This window comes from Leucopleurus acutus (genome assembly GCF_964270905.1).
Source record: "Leucopleurus acutus genome assembly, chromosome: 10".
Lineage (NCBI taxonomy): Eukaryota > Metazoa > Chordata > Mammalia > Artiodactyla > Delphinidae > Leucopleurus > Leucopleurus acutus.
Window position 1 is genome coordinate 49399472 of NC_139153.1, and position 18228 is coordinate 49417699.

Below are 18228 nucleotides of genomic sequence, written 5' to 3' on the forward strand. Positions count from 1 at the left end.
AACAGCCATCAGCTACATGTGGCTATTTTCAATTTAAATTGAAATTAATAAAAATTGCTGTGCCTACCACAGTGGCATATAGTAGACACTCAATAAATATATGTGAGCCAAAAGAAAGGGTACAAATGATCTTATTTACAAAACCAAAGTAGAGTCACGGATGTAGAAAACAAACTACGGTTACCAGGAGATGGGGGTGGGGAGGGATAAATAGGGAGATTGGGATTGACATATACATACTACTATATATAAAATAGATAACTAATAAGAACCAGAGGTATAGCACAGGGAACTCTATTCAATACTGTGTGATGGCCTATATGGGAAAAGAATGTTAAAAAAAAAAAGAGTGGATAGATGTATAACTGATTCAATTTGCTGTACACCTGAAACTAACACAACATTGTACATCAGCTACACTCCAATAAAAATTATAAATAATAAATAAATAAAGGTAAGTGAAAGAATGGTTCCTGGTGATCATCAGTGATTTCCTAATATCTAATTTGGTAACTTTTTACACCTTTTACACTTTATCAGAACAGGATGGAGAAACGAAGGATGGGCTAACTTAAGTGTTGGCACCCCACAGGGACAGAGCTGATGCTATTTGTCAGGTAGGTGCCTCAACTGATAAATGCCAAGAAGCTCAGTGGCTACCATAATAAAAGGTTCTTGCTCCTATGAAATCTCATGTGGACTAAGCAGCCTTCCTCCATAGCACATCCTCCCGGGTTGCCGCAGTGGTGGGAGAGACACAATGGCAGTGCCTGCTTTCATGAGAAGTGACACACAGCACTTCCACCCATAGTCCAGTGGCCCCAACCAACCCAAAGGTCTTGGGTTGGACTCTCCCCAAAGCAGAGGCTGGGGAAAGGATTTGGGTTGATTGGGGAGGTGATCCTGGGATGTACTGGAGGAGGCGAAAGAAATGAGGCAGTACAGCATCACGAATGAGCAGGTTACTGCTGTGAGCAACCTGGACGCAGCTCTGCTGGGAACCTCTGGGGAGAACAGGTAGAGCATGCCCAAGGGTTGGCCCACCAGTGGGGCAAGGAAACTGTGATATGTATCCACCCATTCCCCTCTATCAGTGGTTCAGGGCTGCTGCTAGGAGCACTAACTACCTAGAACTTCTGGCTTTCCCCAAGAATGGTCCAACCATGCCCCTGCAACCAGAGAAAGCCCTCCAGTAGGATTGCAGTGCATTGTAGGGGAAACATCAGAATGAGGACTGTGGGCAGGGACTTATAGCATCTGCTAAAGAAGGGAAGCATGTGGATATCTGGAGAGCACCAGCTGTCTCTATATAAAGACCCAAGCTCCAGAGGATTCTAGTTGTAGCCAATCTGAAACCAACAAAGCATGTGAATGAAACTGAACAACCAGCTTCATCCAACCCATTCCTGGAAAGATACTCCTAAAACCAAGGCTATTATTGCTGGGAGATCTGCTCATCCAATCGGCCCTGAGGTCCAAAGATGCTCCTTGAAGGGTGCCCTGGACTAGTTTGTGGGTGTGGAGATGGCTGTTAGGAAAAATGCTCCACAAGTTTTGGGGGGATTCCAAGCCTGTTCACAAGTAGTATGTAGTCTCTGGGGGTGACCAGTAAGCACTTGCTTACAAACCATTTATCACAAGTTCCAAAGAGACGGAGCAGAGGAAGGGCACACGTATCCCTGGAGGGCCTGGGAGGTGCTGCCATGAAGGTGATGCCTACGAAGACGCCAAGAGACAAGTCGAAGTTTGTCAGGCGTGAGGACAGGCAGGATGGAAGCCACTTCCAGCAGCTTGGTCCCGTTGGTGTGTTAGGTTAGTAATTCACACAAAGAGGAAATACCAAGCTACCTTTTAAATTAATTAATGCTGAAAACCTTCATTAACACAAGATTTCACTCTAACCACCAGAGATTTGTTTCTGTGACATTTTTACTTGTGTGTTTGGGTGGCCTCGTGTTTTCTGCCCTCTGCTTCAACAAAGTGCAATTTCCATACTTCTTTTTTTTCCAGGCTTCCATTTAACTGGCAGCACGCCTGCTCTCTCCTCGGAGAATTTTGAGCTTCTCTGTCCAAAAACACAGAGTGGAAAGTGAATCGTTGGTGCTCTTAAAAACTGAAGGCAGGGCTTCCCTGGTGGTGCAGTGGTTAGGAGTCCGCCTGCCGATGCAGGGGACACAGGTTCGTGCTCCGGTCCGGGAAGATCCCACATGCCGCGGAGCGGCTGGGCCTGTGAGCCATGGCCGCTGAGTCTGCGCATCCGGAGCCTGTGCTCCGCAATGGGAGAGGCCACAACAGTGAGAGGCCCACGTACCGCAAAAAAAAACCAAACACACACACACACACAAAAACAAACAAACAAACAAAAAAATACTGAAGGCAGATCACTAAGCTCACATGATATGGGATGACAGCTTCAATCTCAAAACCATCCCCAATTTTTCAAATGTTTTTCACTGTCCTCAAACATACAGAAGACAAAACAAGTGTGTGATTAATTAGGCAAAGTGTTACCGAGCCCTCTCCCATGGGTCAGAAGCAGCACTCACAAGAGACAGGCTAACTCAGAGCATCCGAATGAACCCTAACTAAATGTCCTGGAGAGGAAAGAACAGATACCCCAAGATGCAACAGCTCCTCGGAAACTGGTTCAGGAGGGCTCAAGTCAGTTAGCAAAGGTGGGATGGTGGATATGGCTGAACAAAGCTCTGCCCTAGGGGCTTCCCTGGTGGCGCAGTGGTTGAGAGTCCGCCTGCCGATGCAGGGGACACGGGTTCGTGCCCCCGGTCCGGGAAGATCCCACATGCCGCGGAGCGGCTGGGCCCGTGAGCTATGGCCGCTGGGCCTGCGCGTCCAGAGCCTGTGCTCTGCAACGGGAGAGGCCACAGCAGTGAGAGGCCCGCGTACCACAAAAAAAAAAAAAAAAAAAAAAAGCTCTGCCCTAAAGCTCATCTGTTCTTCCCGTGGATGCGTGTGGTGCTCCCTCTCCTCCCCCTGGGCAGCGGCACCATCAACCCTGTCCCCTGCCCCGCCCCCCCAACCAAGAGTCAGCTGGGACTCCCATTCCCTTCCTTCACTGCCCACATCCAGTCAATCTCCACTCCAAGTCCTGGAGATTCCATTTACTTTTTTTTTTTTTTTTTTTTTTTGGGCGACGCCACATGGCTCACGGGGTCTTAGTTCCCCTACCAGGGATTGAACCTGGGCCCTCAGCAGTGGAAGTGCCAAGTACTAACCACTGGGCCGCCAGGGAACTCCCTCTACTTCCTAAATGTCTCTCAAATCTGACACCTCCTCTCCATTCTCTTAACTACTTGCTGCTTGAATGCCCCTCCTCCACCATGACATCGGACCCGGACCATCTGTCTCTGGCTCTTCTTCCTACCCCTCACCTACCCACACACCTGGACAAAGTGAGGTCTCTAAACCATAAAGTGGGTCATCTTTCCCCTGCCCCAACTAAACAGTCCAGTGGGTTTCCACCTGTTTCTCAAATTCTGCGGGATCCTCAGACATATTCTGGGGGTTCACAAGTTCTCCAAAATTATTTTTTGTTTAACTTTGTGCTTTCACTTTAATGAGCATCTTTTTAATAGAATATAAATAGAAACATATTCTAGAACATCCAAATGAGCATGTTATGACCAAGTACTGCCACATAAGTCCACTGTGTGTATTCCTGCATTTATGGTATAGTTGGCAATAAGAAATATAATTATTATTATTATTTTAATTGTCACAGGCCAATGAGAAAACAAGTCAGACTTAATAGAGACAAAGGAAACTGATGAGAAAATTAAGCCATCATATAACCCATGTGGTACGGCACACAGCCTTCCATAAGAATGGAACAACTGTTTTTAGACCCAGAAACAATGATTTGGTTTTATCAAGAGTGACTTCATCCATCACATTAAATTCATGGAGTTAATCTGAATTTACTCGATTTGTAGCTGTGTTGATATTTTATTCATATATTTGTTTTGGTTTTATGGTCATATGAGAGCTCTAAATATAAAGTGCTTAGACACATTTGAATTGCACCATAATAAAAATAATTTAAGCCACCACTAGATGCTATAAGATTTCTTTTTCCTTTAAATAAATTCACATATTACTCCCATTTGAGAAACTCGGGCTTTCAGAATGAGGTTTAAGTTACAAAACAAGGCATACGTGGGAGAGACAGTGACATTCTCTGAACTTTCATCCACACACCCCTCATTGTTTCCCAGCCCCCTCACCATTGGTTCTGGCCAATGGGCTGTGGCATAAGCAACGATGCATCAGCTCTAGGCTGAAACACAGAAGAGCCAGAGAGTAACTCTCCCACGATCTCTTCCTACACTGGTGACCACATAGGCCAACTTTTCCAAATGGTGTGGATGCAAGATGGGAAAGCTCTGTCAGCTTGGCCCTCCACTGACCTAGGAAGGACACACAGTGGAAGTGAGAAGTAACTGTTGTTGTGTGAAGCTACTAGATGATGAAGTTGATTTGTTACTGCAGCAGAGCTTAGCCTATCCTGACTAATACATCTTCAGGAACAGCAGTCTACCTCACTGACCAAGCCCTTCCCATCATACTCCAGGCTCCAAACAACATTTAGTTCAATGACTTGAACACATCAAGTTGTTTCATGGCACCACCTTACCTTTGCACATGCTGTTCCTTAATCCTAGAATGTCATTCCCCACACTCTTCTTCCCTCTTCCCTATCCTGCCATTGTGATTCATCCTTTGAAACCTGGTTCAGATATAATTACCACCAGGACATTTCCCTCCCTTTTCCAACCCTCTTCCCCCCTTCACCATTACCCATCAACTCTACAGAATGCTTATCTTGCCATGTGATAATTACACGTTTACATGCCTGTCCCTACCCCACCTCCAAACACACTGTGGCAGGGTCAGTGGCTTATTCATCTCCACACTATCAAGACCAGCATGCAGCAGAAGTAGGCAGCATTTGGCCATTTGGCCAGGAAGAGCTTCCTCCAGGGGGCTGGTCCTAAGGCACTGGAAGGAAGTTAAGTTAGATCCATCACGCCCCTGGAGGAAACACCTGACTCAACAGCAACAAGACCAGTGAGTCTCAGCTGTCTCTGCCCCAGTCCCAGGCCAGACACGCCAAGGAATCCTGAACCCTCCCATCATCTCCCCAAACACATTGCTCTTCAGCCCCCAGGAAGGACTCAGACTTTACCTGGGGTGGCGGGGTCGGGGGACGAGGGGAGCAGCCTAGGGCCTTGTACTCAAAGTGTAGTCCACACTTAAGAACTGAGGAGCTAGTGAGAAAAGCAGAACCTCAGGCTCCATCCCGACTCCTGGGTCAGAATCCACATTTTAGCAAGATCCCCAAATGATTCATATGCCCAATAACATTTGAGAGGCACTGGCCCAAGGCACCCAAACAGAATCTCTCCAACCTGAAAGGTAACTTTAATAACAATACTTCTATACACTGATGTATGCAATTATATCTCAATAAAACTGGAAGAAGAAAAAAAAACTCATGAAAAAAAATAACAGTACTTTCTCTTCGTAATAATATCTGCAAAGTGCTTTACATCAGCGGTCCCCAGCCTTTATGGCACCAGGGACCAGTTTCATGGAAGACAAGACGGCTGGGGGGGCGGGTAGGGGGGGATGGTTCAGGCGGCAATGCGAGCGATGGGGAGTAATGGGGAGCGGCAGATGAAGCTTTGCTTGCCCGGCCCACTACTCACCTCCTGCAGTGCGGCCCAGTTCCTAACAGGCCACGGACCAGCCTTTTCAAAGAACTCCCCCACATACGAATCTTCAAAAGAGGCTCTGTGTTACCACCAGATGGTTTAGGCATTAACAGGAGGCTACCAAAGGAAAAAGTGGGAAACTCTGGGTACCAGATACGATAGCCCCCTAGATGCAAGGAAAGGAAACATCATCAGGCAAGAGCCTCTGACTAACAAAGGCTGTCCAAGCCCCTCACAAGCCCCGGTACTGGTCTGCAGCTTGGGGGCTGGGGACCCCTGCTTTGTATTACTCAATCCTCAGAACAATTTGCTCATGTCCATTTTACCAATGAGGAAACTGAGACTCAAAGTGTCTGGGTACCTTGCCCACCATCATACAGCTTTGAAGAGTCAGAGTCAGAATTTGAAGGCAGTTCTGCTGGACTCAAGAGTTGTAACCCCCATCACCACCCACTACACGGCACCCTGCCATTCACAAGCACTTAGCCTTCCAGACCAGCTCTGGAGACCTCCGTGCCCCTTCACACAGCCGCTGGACAGTATTTCCCTCTATTCCATCACTTACTTCCAACACCACCATGCCTCCACATACACCACTGTCCCTGAGACACTGCCAGTTCTCCCTGGGCAAGGATTTTATGGGCTTGCTAAATGATTATTTGATGAGTCAATGAAAATATTTCCCCTTCATCATCAGACAACCCTCTGAGGATGGCTGGATAATTATTATTAAGTAAAGAAAGGTGAAGACACCGAGGTTCCCAGAGAAGTTGAATGACTTGCACCAGATCACCAGGAAGCCTCAGACCTCTGGGGATAGGATGGAACTGAACTCCCTGACTCCCAGGACAGCCCCTTCCACTCTCCCTGTATTTCCCTCTTCTGACCTACATTACCAGGCAGTTAAAAACATCCTTGTCGGGCTTCCCTGGTGGCGCAGTGGTTGGGAGTCCGCCTGACGATGCGGGGGGCGCGGATTTGTGCCCCGGTCCGGGAGGATCCCGCGTGCCGCGGAGCGGCTGGGCCCGTGAGCCGTGGCCACTGAGCCTGCGCGTCCGGGGCCTGTGCTCCGCGGCGGGAGAGGCCACGGCAGTGAGAGGCCTGCGTACCGCAAAAAATAAACAAAAAAACAAAAAAAAAATCCTTGTCAAAGAACTCCCCCATATATGCATCTTCAAAAGGGGCTCTGTGTTACCACCAGATGGGCCAAATTTAGACATTAAGAGGAAGCCACCAAAGGAAAAGATGGGAAACTCTGGGTACCAGATACAATAGCCCCCTGGATGCAAGGAAAGGAAACATCATCAGGCAAGAGCCTCTGACTAACGAAGCCCGTCCAAGCCCCTCACAATGACCCCATGTCAAGGCAGAGGCCCCCTGGAAGGCCAGGCTGGTGGAGACACACCCACCCTCTCTGGAGTCTGTGGTATTGTGGTTCCGCTGATCAAGACAGCCCTTTCTTTCCCTTTATTGTCTTTAGAAAGAAGCTAAGACATTTAATCAGCTCCACATGTAACCAGAGAAAAGCAACACACCTGCCTGAAATATTCAAATATTTAGGAAAACACAGGAGGGAAATTTCCCTTGAACTGGTTAAAAGAGGGATGAGAGAAGCCAAGAGTGAGATCTTGGGACAATGAAGCAACTCTCCATTTTGTTTTGCTTTTCTGAGCATTACACCCAAGCACCATGCCACCCATTGGGCACTGCCGAAGGCACCCAGATGAGAAGTTAATGGCCTGGGCACAGGGCTCCATCTGCTAGGAGGCACCTCGTGAAAATTCACACCAAGGCACTCTGCAGGCTAGCACAGGCTACCCAGTGCTGATGATACAGCCCTACTCTAGAAATGTTTGATTGGGTTCCCTAGAATCAGATCCTGAGATAGGAATCCCTAGGAAAGTGTTTTATTGGGAAGTATTCCTAGGAAGAAACTGGTAGGGGAGTGAAGACGTGAGTCCAGAAAGAGAAGCAAACCCAGCAATGACCCCTGGAGATCAATGTGACACCACTCCACAGTGGATTTCTACAGACAGAGTACGTCACACCTGGCTGTGTCCCAATCAAGGGCAAGGGAGCGGGACTATATACACTCCAGCACCCATCAGGCATTGGTTAGGGGCTGCCCCCAGGGGAGATGGCAACTCCCAGGCCCGCCTTGCTCTCAGCTCCTTCAGACCAAGCAGACTCCAGCAGCCCCAACAAAGACGGTCATCCTCCAACGAAGGGGAGGGGCTGGCGGCTGGGAGTGAAAGCGCCCAGGGTACCAGTGTGCACAAAGGGCTCTGAGGGGACACTGTGTCACACTGAAGTACCTGTGACAGTCCAGGGTCCAGTATTCCTTTCTCCAAGTTTTGCCCAAAGCCTGACCATGATAACGCTGACTCCATCTCAGCTATTCTGCGGCCTCACGGGGTTCTCACATTTCTTTGAGCTCACCATAAATGTACCTGGCTCAAAGACCTTTCAGACCTTCATGGAATGAGTTACAGAGCATCTTTGAGATATCGTTTTCTGCCTCTCTGTTCTTTTTCCAGGGAAGCATTTTCTGGCACCACCCAAAGCAATCCAAATATTCAACTGAAATGCTTTTATGAAGTTGGGCTGCCAGGCAAACCCAACATCCTTTTCCTTCTTTTCCTTTCTTCCTGGGGCCCCTGTTTCTTGCTACCTTGCCCCTTAAGGATAAGCACAATGCTTGGCTACTACTCTAGATGCCCCATTCATTGTGATTGTGATTGTCAGCTCAACACTAGCCAACAGATCACCTCTGTAAGCAGTGACATGGACTAACTTCACAGCTCCTAACACAACCATAAAGGCCCAGGACCACCTAATGTCAAGACAATCAGGAAGGAAGGACCCAGCTTCAAGTTGGCAGCTGTGATCTTGGACAACACAGCAAGTAAATGAAAGGAGATGGAATCCACAGGGAAGGGGGTAAGACAGAGGGAGAACTAATGTTGGAAATGAATAACAGCGGAGTTCTCTCCACAACTTCTCCTCAACCCCCACTCCCAGCAGGCGGATACCCCGAAAAGGTGTCTCCAGACGCCTCTGCCCAGCCCTGCACAGTCTTCTTCCCACCTCACAACACCTCGCCCCCAGAGCCAGACACCCAAGGCAGTATAAATGCGGTCCTATATTTGAAATTATTGATGGGATATTTCACGAACTCATTTTCTTTTTTCTGTTTATGCCCAGACGCTCTGCCTCTAGCCTTTTCCCCTATAGTCTTTAGTTCTTCTGTGTGTTTCTTTATCTAGTTCTAAGGAGAATTTCCTTTCCTTTAGCTGGGTGACAAGAGCTGTGGAAACCCAGCTTGGTCGCTATTAAGCCATGTTACCTTGCGAACCTCTGTTTTCTCATCTGACAAATGGGGATAAATCCACCTTCCTTACAGGTCTGTGGAGAAGATGGATGAAATGAGGTCAACTCTAGGTAAAGCACCTGACATGTCGACATGCTCAATAAAGCCCGGCTCCCTCGCGGGCGCCTTCCCTCTCCGACAGCCCCACCGCACCTCCCAGGATGCCCCCGCGTTTCCCAGGCCAGCCCCTCTGGACAGCGAGGGACAGGAACTCAGATGGGGACAGCGTTAACCCCGACCCCGAGCAGGCGAGTTTCAGCTGGTGTGGCCACACACACACACACACACACACACACGCACCGCGCTTGCTCCGGGTACCCCCGCGGGACCGGCACTGAGGCCCCACAGCGCACGGAGCGGGGTCTCGAGTCGGGGAGACACAAGGGCTTCCCCTACCCCGGCGGCGGCCCCGACCTGGTGGGCGCCAGAGCGCATGGTACTTACCCGGGGCGGGCTGAGCAGGGCAGCTGGGGGCGGGTCGTGCGGGGGGCGGCGGCGGGCGCGGGGCGGGCGAGGCGGCGGGCATGGCTCGGAGGCCCGGGAGCTAGGCGCAGGGCTTGGAGGCGCGGGGCCGCGGTTCGACGGCGGGGCGAGCGCGGCGCGAGCGGCGAGGAACCCGCTCCGCCCTCTCTCCTCGTTCCCTCCCGCCGCCCGCCCCGCGCCGCGCAGCGCCGGGCAACAGCCACGGGGAACGTCTCTGGGGGCGCCGGCTTAGCAACAGCGCGCCGCCCAGCCTTTCTCCCAGCACCCGCACCCGCCCCGCCCTGCTCCGCGCGCCGAGCCGGGCGGGGCCCGCTTTGAACTTGCTCACACACCCCCAGTCTTCTCCAGGGAGCGCCCGAGGTGGCCCTCGGGGACCCCTCCGCAGCCCGCCTCTGTCAGATCGCAGGGCGTGCCCTAGAGCCAGGCGCGGTCGGGCTTTGAAACTGAGCCTCGCCCACGTTCTCTGTGGGTGGCTGACCAAAGGCGTCCCCAGGACCCGGGAAGTCCTCGCCCCTCCTGGTCGTTCAGAGACCAGGCTTCCCTCACTGATCCCTTCCTCCTACCCCATCCCCGCTACGCTCACACATTGACCCTGCAGCCGTCCTATATCCTGCTTGCCCCACAGATTCAGAGAACTGCTCACATGCCGTCCGCACCCGTGACCTCAAAGATACAGCCTGCAAACCTCCCTCCAGCCTCACGTCTTCCTGGTACCATCTAAAAGCTGCTCAGTGCCCCTTGCGTTGTTCTACCCCTTCCAAGCCCACCACACGTCTAATCCTCCCATTTGCAGATAGATCCCCCATGTCTGCAGTCACAATCCCATCTCCTCAAAGACTAGCTCCCAGGCCTCTCCTGGGAGAGATGATTAATGCAGGGAAGACCATGCCCATGTAGGGGAGCAGAATTTGCCACCCCAAACGATGTCTCTTTGGAATATTATTTTAAGCTCGTTATTTTCTGAGAAACAGCAGACGTGGGAAAAACTCCGAAAACCAAGTAGGAGTTACCCCTGTGTAAGAAACATTTACATTTGTAAAGGAAATCTCCATTTATTAGGTGTCTCCTTCACCGTACCTGGAAGAGGAGAAGGACCAAATCTCTCAAAATTCTTTTTTTTTCTTTCATTTCTAAGTCTTTCCTGAGTATTGTCACCTCATTTCTGAGTTTTTCTTTTTTTATTATTATATGAAACATATATTGTTATTTCTCAACATTTTTAAAAGGCCCTGATATAGAGCAAGTATTATTTTCCAAAATTATTTGAGCACACAGTTATATTAATATATCATGAAGAAATGGTTCTATAGAAGGAATAAATGAGAGTTCATGTGCAAGAACTAAGGAAAGGTATTTAAAGACATTTTTCCCCCCCTTTGGTCCACTCTGTGAGGCTTGTGGGATCTTAGTTGAACCCCAGACCTCGATAGTGAAAGCACGGAGTCCTAACCACTGGACCTTCAGGGAATTCCCTAGAAATTCTAATCAATGGAGAAAGCGATGACAAATCTGCATCACAACCTTCCCCTTGTTTACTGTGCTTTTCATGGTAACCTCTACACCCTCAAGATCCTCTTTTGTCTTTAGGTGAGGATGGTGTTTAAGGTGAGGGCTTCAGCCATTTAGAAAGTTGCTCAAGTTTTTCTGGGGCTGTCTCATGTATACATGTTATTAAACTTAGCTTCATTTTTCTCCTGTTAGTCTGTCTCATGTCAATTCTGAGACCAGCCAGAAGATCCTAGAAGGTAGAGGAAAATTTGTTTCTCCCCAACACCCACATCTCCACATGGCCACTGACATGATTACAGCAATGGTCTTATGGTGGCTTGACCCATCAGGTCACAGAGTGGGCTTGTCTGATGTTGGTGTTCTGTGAAATTGTTCACGTTCCGCAGAACACTAAGACTGAGGCCAGATCTGCTCCTGTATGTCAGGGTCTGTCTTTCTCTTCCTCACACATAACAAGAAGTCTAGGAGAAGGCTATTCTGCGCTGGTTCAGCATCTCAGGGGTAACCTTAGGTATAAATCTCTTTCCAGGATTCCACATGGCCCCCTTCAACATATTGCCTTTTCCCCTCAGACTCAAGACTGTTGCCTCAGGGTCACAAAATGGCTGCAACAACCTCTGGAAGCCATTGTGTGCAAAGGAACTTCTGCTTCCAGCTGATCTGACGGCCAGACAACCCGAAGTGATCATCAAGGACCAGTTCACCAACAGTGAACAAAATGACAAAGAACCTGCCTCCCAGTCGCTCCCCTCTAGTCAGGGGAGGCAGGTAATGAAATAGCAAGTATGGTGCTAAATGGTGTGGAGAAAACAAAGGAAGGAGAAGGGAATAGGGAGTGGGGACTGTTGTTATTTTAAGTTGGGCAGACAGGAAAGGCCTCACTGACAAGATGACATTTGAGCAAAAGCCTGAAGGAAGAAACTACTTGGAAATTTCTCTTGGAGGTAAGTGCCCCTCAGCTACTTAAATATTTCCTTTTTAGAAGCCATTGCAGCTACTCTTCCTGGCCCTATAATTTAGGAGTAAACAAAAGTTTTAAAAACTGAGTTTTAGGGTAAGGTTTAACTCTCATGGAGGAGAATTCAGATGACTTGTATTTTCTTTCTTGAAAAGCAGCAGTTCAGCAATGTTTAATTACTGGCTAGATAATCATTTATATGTTCATTATATACACATTAAACATAAAAGGAGCAACTTAGCTCAAGTTATCAGATTACCTCCCAGCAGTGAGGGATAAACGTGATACATCTTTTTTTTTTTTTTTTTTTTTTGGCCACAGCGTGCCATGCAGCATGTGGATTCTTAGTTCCCTGACCAGGGATCGAACCCATGCCCCCCGCAGTGGAAGTGTGGAGTCTTAACCACTGGACTGCCAGGGAAGTCCCTAAACATGATACATCTTCTCCAACACTGGAAGAAAATGCTAGTTACCTACTCCTATTCTCCCTTTCTGACCTAGTAACAGACCCCAATTTTAAGCTGACCACACTGCAACTTAGAATAAAGAATAGATTTTCTAGCCTCCCTTTGTTACCGAACCAAACTAGGGTCTGCTCACCCACCACGCAGCAAAGACAATCTACTGACACCAGATTGTGATGAAGGAAAGTACAGTGTTTATTGCAGGACACCACACAAGGAGAATGGGCAGCTCATGATCAAAAGACCTGAACACCTCCATGGCTTTTAGGGAAGGGTTTTCAAAGGCAACATTTGGGATGAGGGTTGCAGCTCGTGGACTTCCTTCTGATTAGTTGGTGGTAAGGTAACAGGATGATGTTTCAGGAATCTTAATCATCAACCTTCCGGTTCCAACCCGTCTGGGGTCTACTTGCTTGAGGTCAGCATGTAGTCACCATCCTCCATCTGGGTAGTTGGTCTCAGTTTCTGCAGAACAATTTAAAGATATGTGTCGGTTCCTTGTGCTAGGTGGCCATGGCGGCAGCAGCAACAGACGTTAGCGGCCCAGCTGCTAGGATCAGTTCCCCTGGGTTTCACCATCCCAGACTTCCTTCAGGGCGCCCCAGGCAGCAAACCAAGATGGAGTATGAGTGGAAACCTGACGAGCAAGGGCTTCAGCAGATCCTGCAGCTGCTGGAGTCCCAGTCCCCTGACACCACCATCCAGAAAACCATTCTAGAAACTGGAACAAGTCAATCAATATCCAGACTTTAACAACTACCTGATTTTTGTTCTTACAAAATTAAAATCTGAAGATGAACCCACAAGGTCATTGAGTGGTCTCATATTGAAGAATAACGTGAAAGCACACTTTCAGTATTTCCCAAATGGTGTAACAGACTTTATTAAGAGTGAATGTTTAAACAATATTGGTGACTCCTCTCCTCTGAGTAGAGCTACTGTAGGCATTTTGATTACAACTATAGCCTCCAAGGGAGAACTGCAGAATTGGCCTGACCTCCTACCAAAACTCTGTAGCCTGTTGGATTATGAAGATTACAACACTTGTGAGGGAGCATTTGGTGCCCTTCAGAAGATTTGTGAAGATTCTGCTGAGATTTTAGATAGTGATGTTTTAGATCTTCCTCTCAACATCATGATTCCTAAATTTTTACAGTTCTTCAAGCACAGTAGTCCGAAAATAAGGCCTCATGTTGTTGCATGTGTCAATCAGTTTATCATCAGTGGAACTCAAGCTGTGATGTTGCACTTTGATTCCTTTATTGAGAATCTCTTTGCATTGGCTGGTGATGGAGAACCAGAGGTACAGAAAAATGTGTGCCAGGCACTTGTGATGTTGCTTGAAGTTCGAATGGATCACCTGCCTCCTCACATGCATAATGTAGTGGAGTACATGCTACAGAGGCCCCAAGATCAAGGTGAAAATGTGGCTTTAGAAGCCTGCGAATTTGGGCTTACTTTGGCTGAGCAACCAATATGCAAAGATGTACTCATAAGGCATCTTCCTAAGTTGATTCCTGTGTTAGTGAAGGGCATGAAGTACTCAGATATAGATATTATCCTACTTAAGGGTGATGTTGAAGAAGATGAAACGATTCCTGATAGTGAACAGGATACAAGGCCACGTTTTCATCGATCAAGGACAGTGGCTCAGCAGCATGACAAAGATGGAATTGAAGAGGAAGGTGATGATGACGATGAAATTGATGATGATGATACAATTTCTGACTGGAATCTAAGGAAATGTTCTGCGGTTGCCCTAGATGTTCTTGCAAATGTGTATCGTGATGAGCTTTTGCCACATATTTTGCCCCTTTTGAAAGAATTACTTTTTCATCATGAATGGTTGTTAAGGAATCAGGCATCTTGGTTTTAGGAGCAATTGCTGAAGGTTGCATGCTGGGCATGCTTCCCTACCGACTGAGCTCATTGCTTACCTTATTCAGTGCCTCTCTGATAAAAAGTCTCTTGTGCGTTTCATAACGTGCTGGACTCTTAGCCGCTATGCACACGGGGTAGTCCGCCAGCCCTCAGACACAGACCTGAAGCCATTAATGACAGAACTGCTAAAACGTATCCTGGATAGTAACAAGAGAGTACAAGAAGCTGCCTGCAGTGCCTTGGCTACCCTGGAAGAGGAGGCTTGTACAGAACTTGTTCCTCACCTTGCTTATATACTTGATACCTCGGTCTTTGCATTTAGTAAATACCAGCATAAAAACCTGCTCATTCTTTATGATGCCACAGGAACGTTAGCAGGTTCAGTAGGACATCACTTAAACAAACCTGAATATATTCAGATGCTAATGCCTCCACTGATCCAGAAATGGAACATGTTAAAGGATGAAGATAAAGATCTCTTCCTTTTACTTGAGTGCCTATCTTCAGTTGCCACAGCCCTGCAGTCTGGCTTCCTTCCATACTGTGAACCTGTGTATCAGCGTTGTGTAAACCTAGTACAGAAGACTCTTGCACAAGCAATGCTGAACAGTGCTCCACGAGATCAGTATGAGGCTCCAGATAAAGATTTTATGATAGTGGCTCTTGATTTACTCAGTGGCCTGGCTGAAGGACTTGGAGGCAACATTGAACAGCTAGTAGCCCGAAGTAACATTCTAACACTAATGTATCAGTGCATGCAGGACAAAATGCCAGAGGTTAGACAGAATTCCTTCGCCCTGTTAGGTGACCTGACAAAAGCTTGCTTCCAGCATGTTAAGCCTTGTATAGCTGATTTCACGACAATATTGGGAACCTACCTAAATCCAGAGTTCATTTCAGTCTGCAGTAATGCCACATGGGCAACTGGAGAAATCTCCATTCAAATGGGCATAGAGATGCAGCCTTATATTCCTATGGTGTTGCACCAGTTTTGCACCAGACCCAACACACCAAAGACACGTTGTTAGAGAATACAGCAATAACAATTGGTCGTCTTGGTTACGTTTGTCCTCAAGAGGTGGCTCCCATGCTACAGCAGTTTATAAGACCCTGGTGCGCCTCTCTGAGAAACACAAGGAACAATGAGGAAAAGGATTCAGCATTTTGTGGGATTTGTACCATGATCAGTGTGAATCCCAGTGGAGTAATCCAAGATTTTATATTTTTTTGTGATGCTCTTGCATCATGGATTAATCCAAAAGATGATCTGCGAGACATGTTCTGTAAGATCCTTCATGGATTTAAAAATCAAGTTGGGGATGAAAATTGGAGGCATTTCTCTGACCAGTTTCCACTTCCCTTAAAAGAGCGTCTTGCAGCTTTTTATGGTGTTTAATCTCATACACTTATGCTACAGTCCCATAATTAGGGGTCCTTCAGTCTTGGAGACTATGAGGGAGCCTCTGCACCCAGGGAAGATGTTACCCTTTACAGGGAGGAAGGGTAAACCAGTAAGGAATACAGTACAGTCCCAGCCCTACTGGGAGGGGCTGGAGGGAGGTGTTGTCGTCACTGTATGAAGTCGCTGTTGGGAAACGTTTTAACATCTGGAGCCTTTGTGGGTGGAAATCTGTCTCCAATTACAACGCTGCACTAGATGTGAAGAGGCAAAAAAAAAAAAAAAAAAGAAAAAGTTATTCAATCTACTCACAAAACAATACATTCTGGAATATTATGGGGAATTGTACCAAAACAAGAACCATATAAATGATGCATAGGGATGAGAAAGAGGAAAAATTCTATAGCACAATAAAGGAAACCTAAGAATGGGGATTAGAAAACAGTAAAGTTTTTTTTTTTAATTTAAAGGTTTTTATAAAATTTCCCACATGATGGGGACTTGTTCTTGCATACTGATGAAGAACTACACAAATGAAAGCTAATAAGAGTTAAAATCAGCTTGCCTACCCATAGTAGAAGCAGGTTCTTGGAAGTTACAATTTAAGGTACCCCAAAACGTTGGAAATAAAACAAAACAAATTTAAACAATGAAGCACCCTGTGAAATGCCAAATGAGTCACTCCTTTTACCTCTGTGGGATGGGCAGGGAGGGAGGAATAAATGGGGTTGGACATATCAAACTAAAGATTGACATCTTGACTTTGCATTAAGACATTAATGTAGTGGATATAATTTGATGGTTGTACTTCATTAGATTTAATTTCTCTGCCAAGAGGTCATTTTTTTTCATTGTTTCACTGTGCCTTTAACCTTTTATTAAAAGGAATTTTTTTTTTTACATCATTATTGGAGTATAATTGCGTTACAATGGTATGTTAGTTTCTGCTTTATAACCAAGAGGTCATTTTTAAAGTGCAGTTTAAGGTTCAGGCATGCATTCTGGCTCATAGGGAGGGGAGTAGTGGGAGAGTAGCATGCTTGCATCACATAGAGCGAGATTGGTATTCAGTTACCTCTGTTGCGCCAGTTTGTGTTGCAGTTTACCAATTCAATATAGCCCTGCATTTAAAATTCCTTTTTAAGATTTGTGGATTTTATTTTTATTAAGAATACAGATATAAAGTACTGTAGTTTACAGCTAGGCCTTGAAATATCTTTTTAGGATCTGTTAGGAATAAGATTGATATTGTATTGTGTGTGACCTGCACAATGTGGAAAGCTGATATGCCTGTGCAACATCTTTGCCTCTGTGCTGTCAGTGTGATGTGCTTTCTGCATGGCTATATACTACTAGTGATTTTATCAAAACTTCTAAAACTTAAATTACATGGTAAAGGATCTGTAAGAGGCTGCATAAATGTTAGTTGGCACATAAACACAATTGTAGAAGTTGAAGACATGATTGCTATATTTCAGCGTTTATTCCCACTCAACATATTGCCTTCTAAGCTTTCTTTTTTTGTTCAAAGCAGGATCTTAAAGATATGTTTAAGTTAATGGATGTAAGGCAGGGTTCCTACACTGTACTGGCACATGTTGGTGGCCCTCTGTGCCCTAGATATATGCACACAGGGTGCAAGTAAAAAGCTACAGAGTGAAAGTTGGTTTGGATCCTCTTCATTTCATTTGTTTAGCTTTTCTGTTATTTTTCTCTACTTACATGTATTTCTGTGAATAAATCGTTAAGTTAAAAAAAAAAACAGATATGCGTCCGATTGTTATGCATATTCCTTGAGGAGGAACCCGGGCTCTGTTTTATCATTGAACTATTGTTTAAGCTATCCTTACTTTTCTTGCTTGACGGCTTTTCCTTTGTTTCTGCATTCCCTCACGTCCCTAATTAGTAACTGCTTGAGTCCACTTTGGAACTCAGGAAAAGCCTAGGAGACTAAAGCCTTTTTCTGCAAACAAGAAACAGGGGACACAGTGGACTTTTGTATCTGGAAAGGGCCCACAGGGACCTGCTCAGTGTTACCCTCCCCCACCTTTTCTTTAACACTCCTCCATCCTGAAGGGTACAGGGGTGGGAGAAGAAAGGGAATAAAGCTTTGGATAGAAACTTAGCAGGGGAACTCCTTTTTAGGGGGACTCAGTTTCACTGTCTACCTCTCAGCCCTCACCTCCTGCCAGTCCCCCAGGGATGCTCTGGGCTCCAGCTAGTGCAAATTCCTTGCTTTGTCTCGGGCAGCATCTGTTTCCATCCACTGCTCCATCTGCCCCCGTGCAGCCCTTACTCAGTCATCATCTCCTCACCCTAAGTAAACTGCCAATGCACGATTCAAGCCCTAACTCCCTACCAGCAGGAAGATAGGAAAGTAGGGTGTTTGAAATGGCTGCATCGTGGTCAATCTGGTTTCCTTCCAGTACTGA

At 46.8% G+C, this 18228-nt stretch overlaps 2 protein-coding genes across 2 annotated transcripts in view; one reads left to right on the plus strand and one right to left on the minus strand.

The window, feature by feature from the left end:
* The window catches only part of DCLK3 (doublecortin like kinase 3), a gene marked incomplete at both ends in the record, with an annotated part of 46830 nt that extends 37202 nt beyond the window's left edge, over positions 1 to 9628 (minus strand). Inside the window, one exon of the mRNA XM_082848457.1 lies at positions 9547 to 9628. Coding sequence (XP_082704583.1) covers positions 9547 to 9628 — 82 coding nt within the window. The remainder of the gene's footprint in view (positions 1 to 9546) is intronic.
* A 4008-nt stretch (positions 9629 to 13636) lies between these two features.
* LOC309967782 (transportin-1-like) lies at positions 13637 to 15866 on the plus strand. Its single transcript, XM_082848635.1, is given in 4 exon segments — positions 13637 to 14360; positions 14363 to 14431; positions 14434 to 15413; positions 15416 to 15866. Coding segments are annotated over 4 exon segments (2136 nt in total). The 5' UTR covers positions 13637 to 13651; the 3' UTR covers positions 15794 to 15866.
* The last annotated feature ends 2362 nt before the right edge of the window (positions 15867 to 18228 follow it).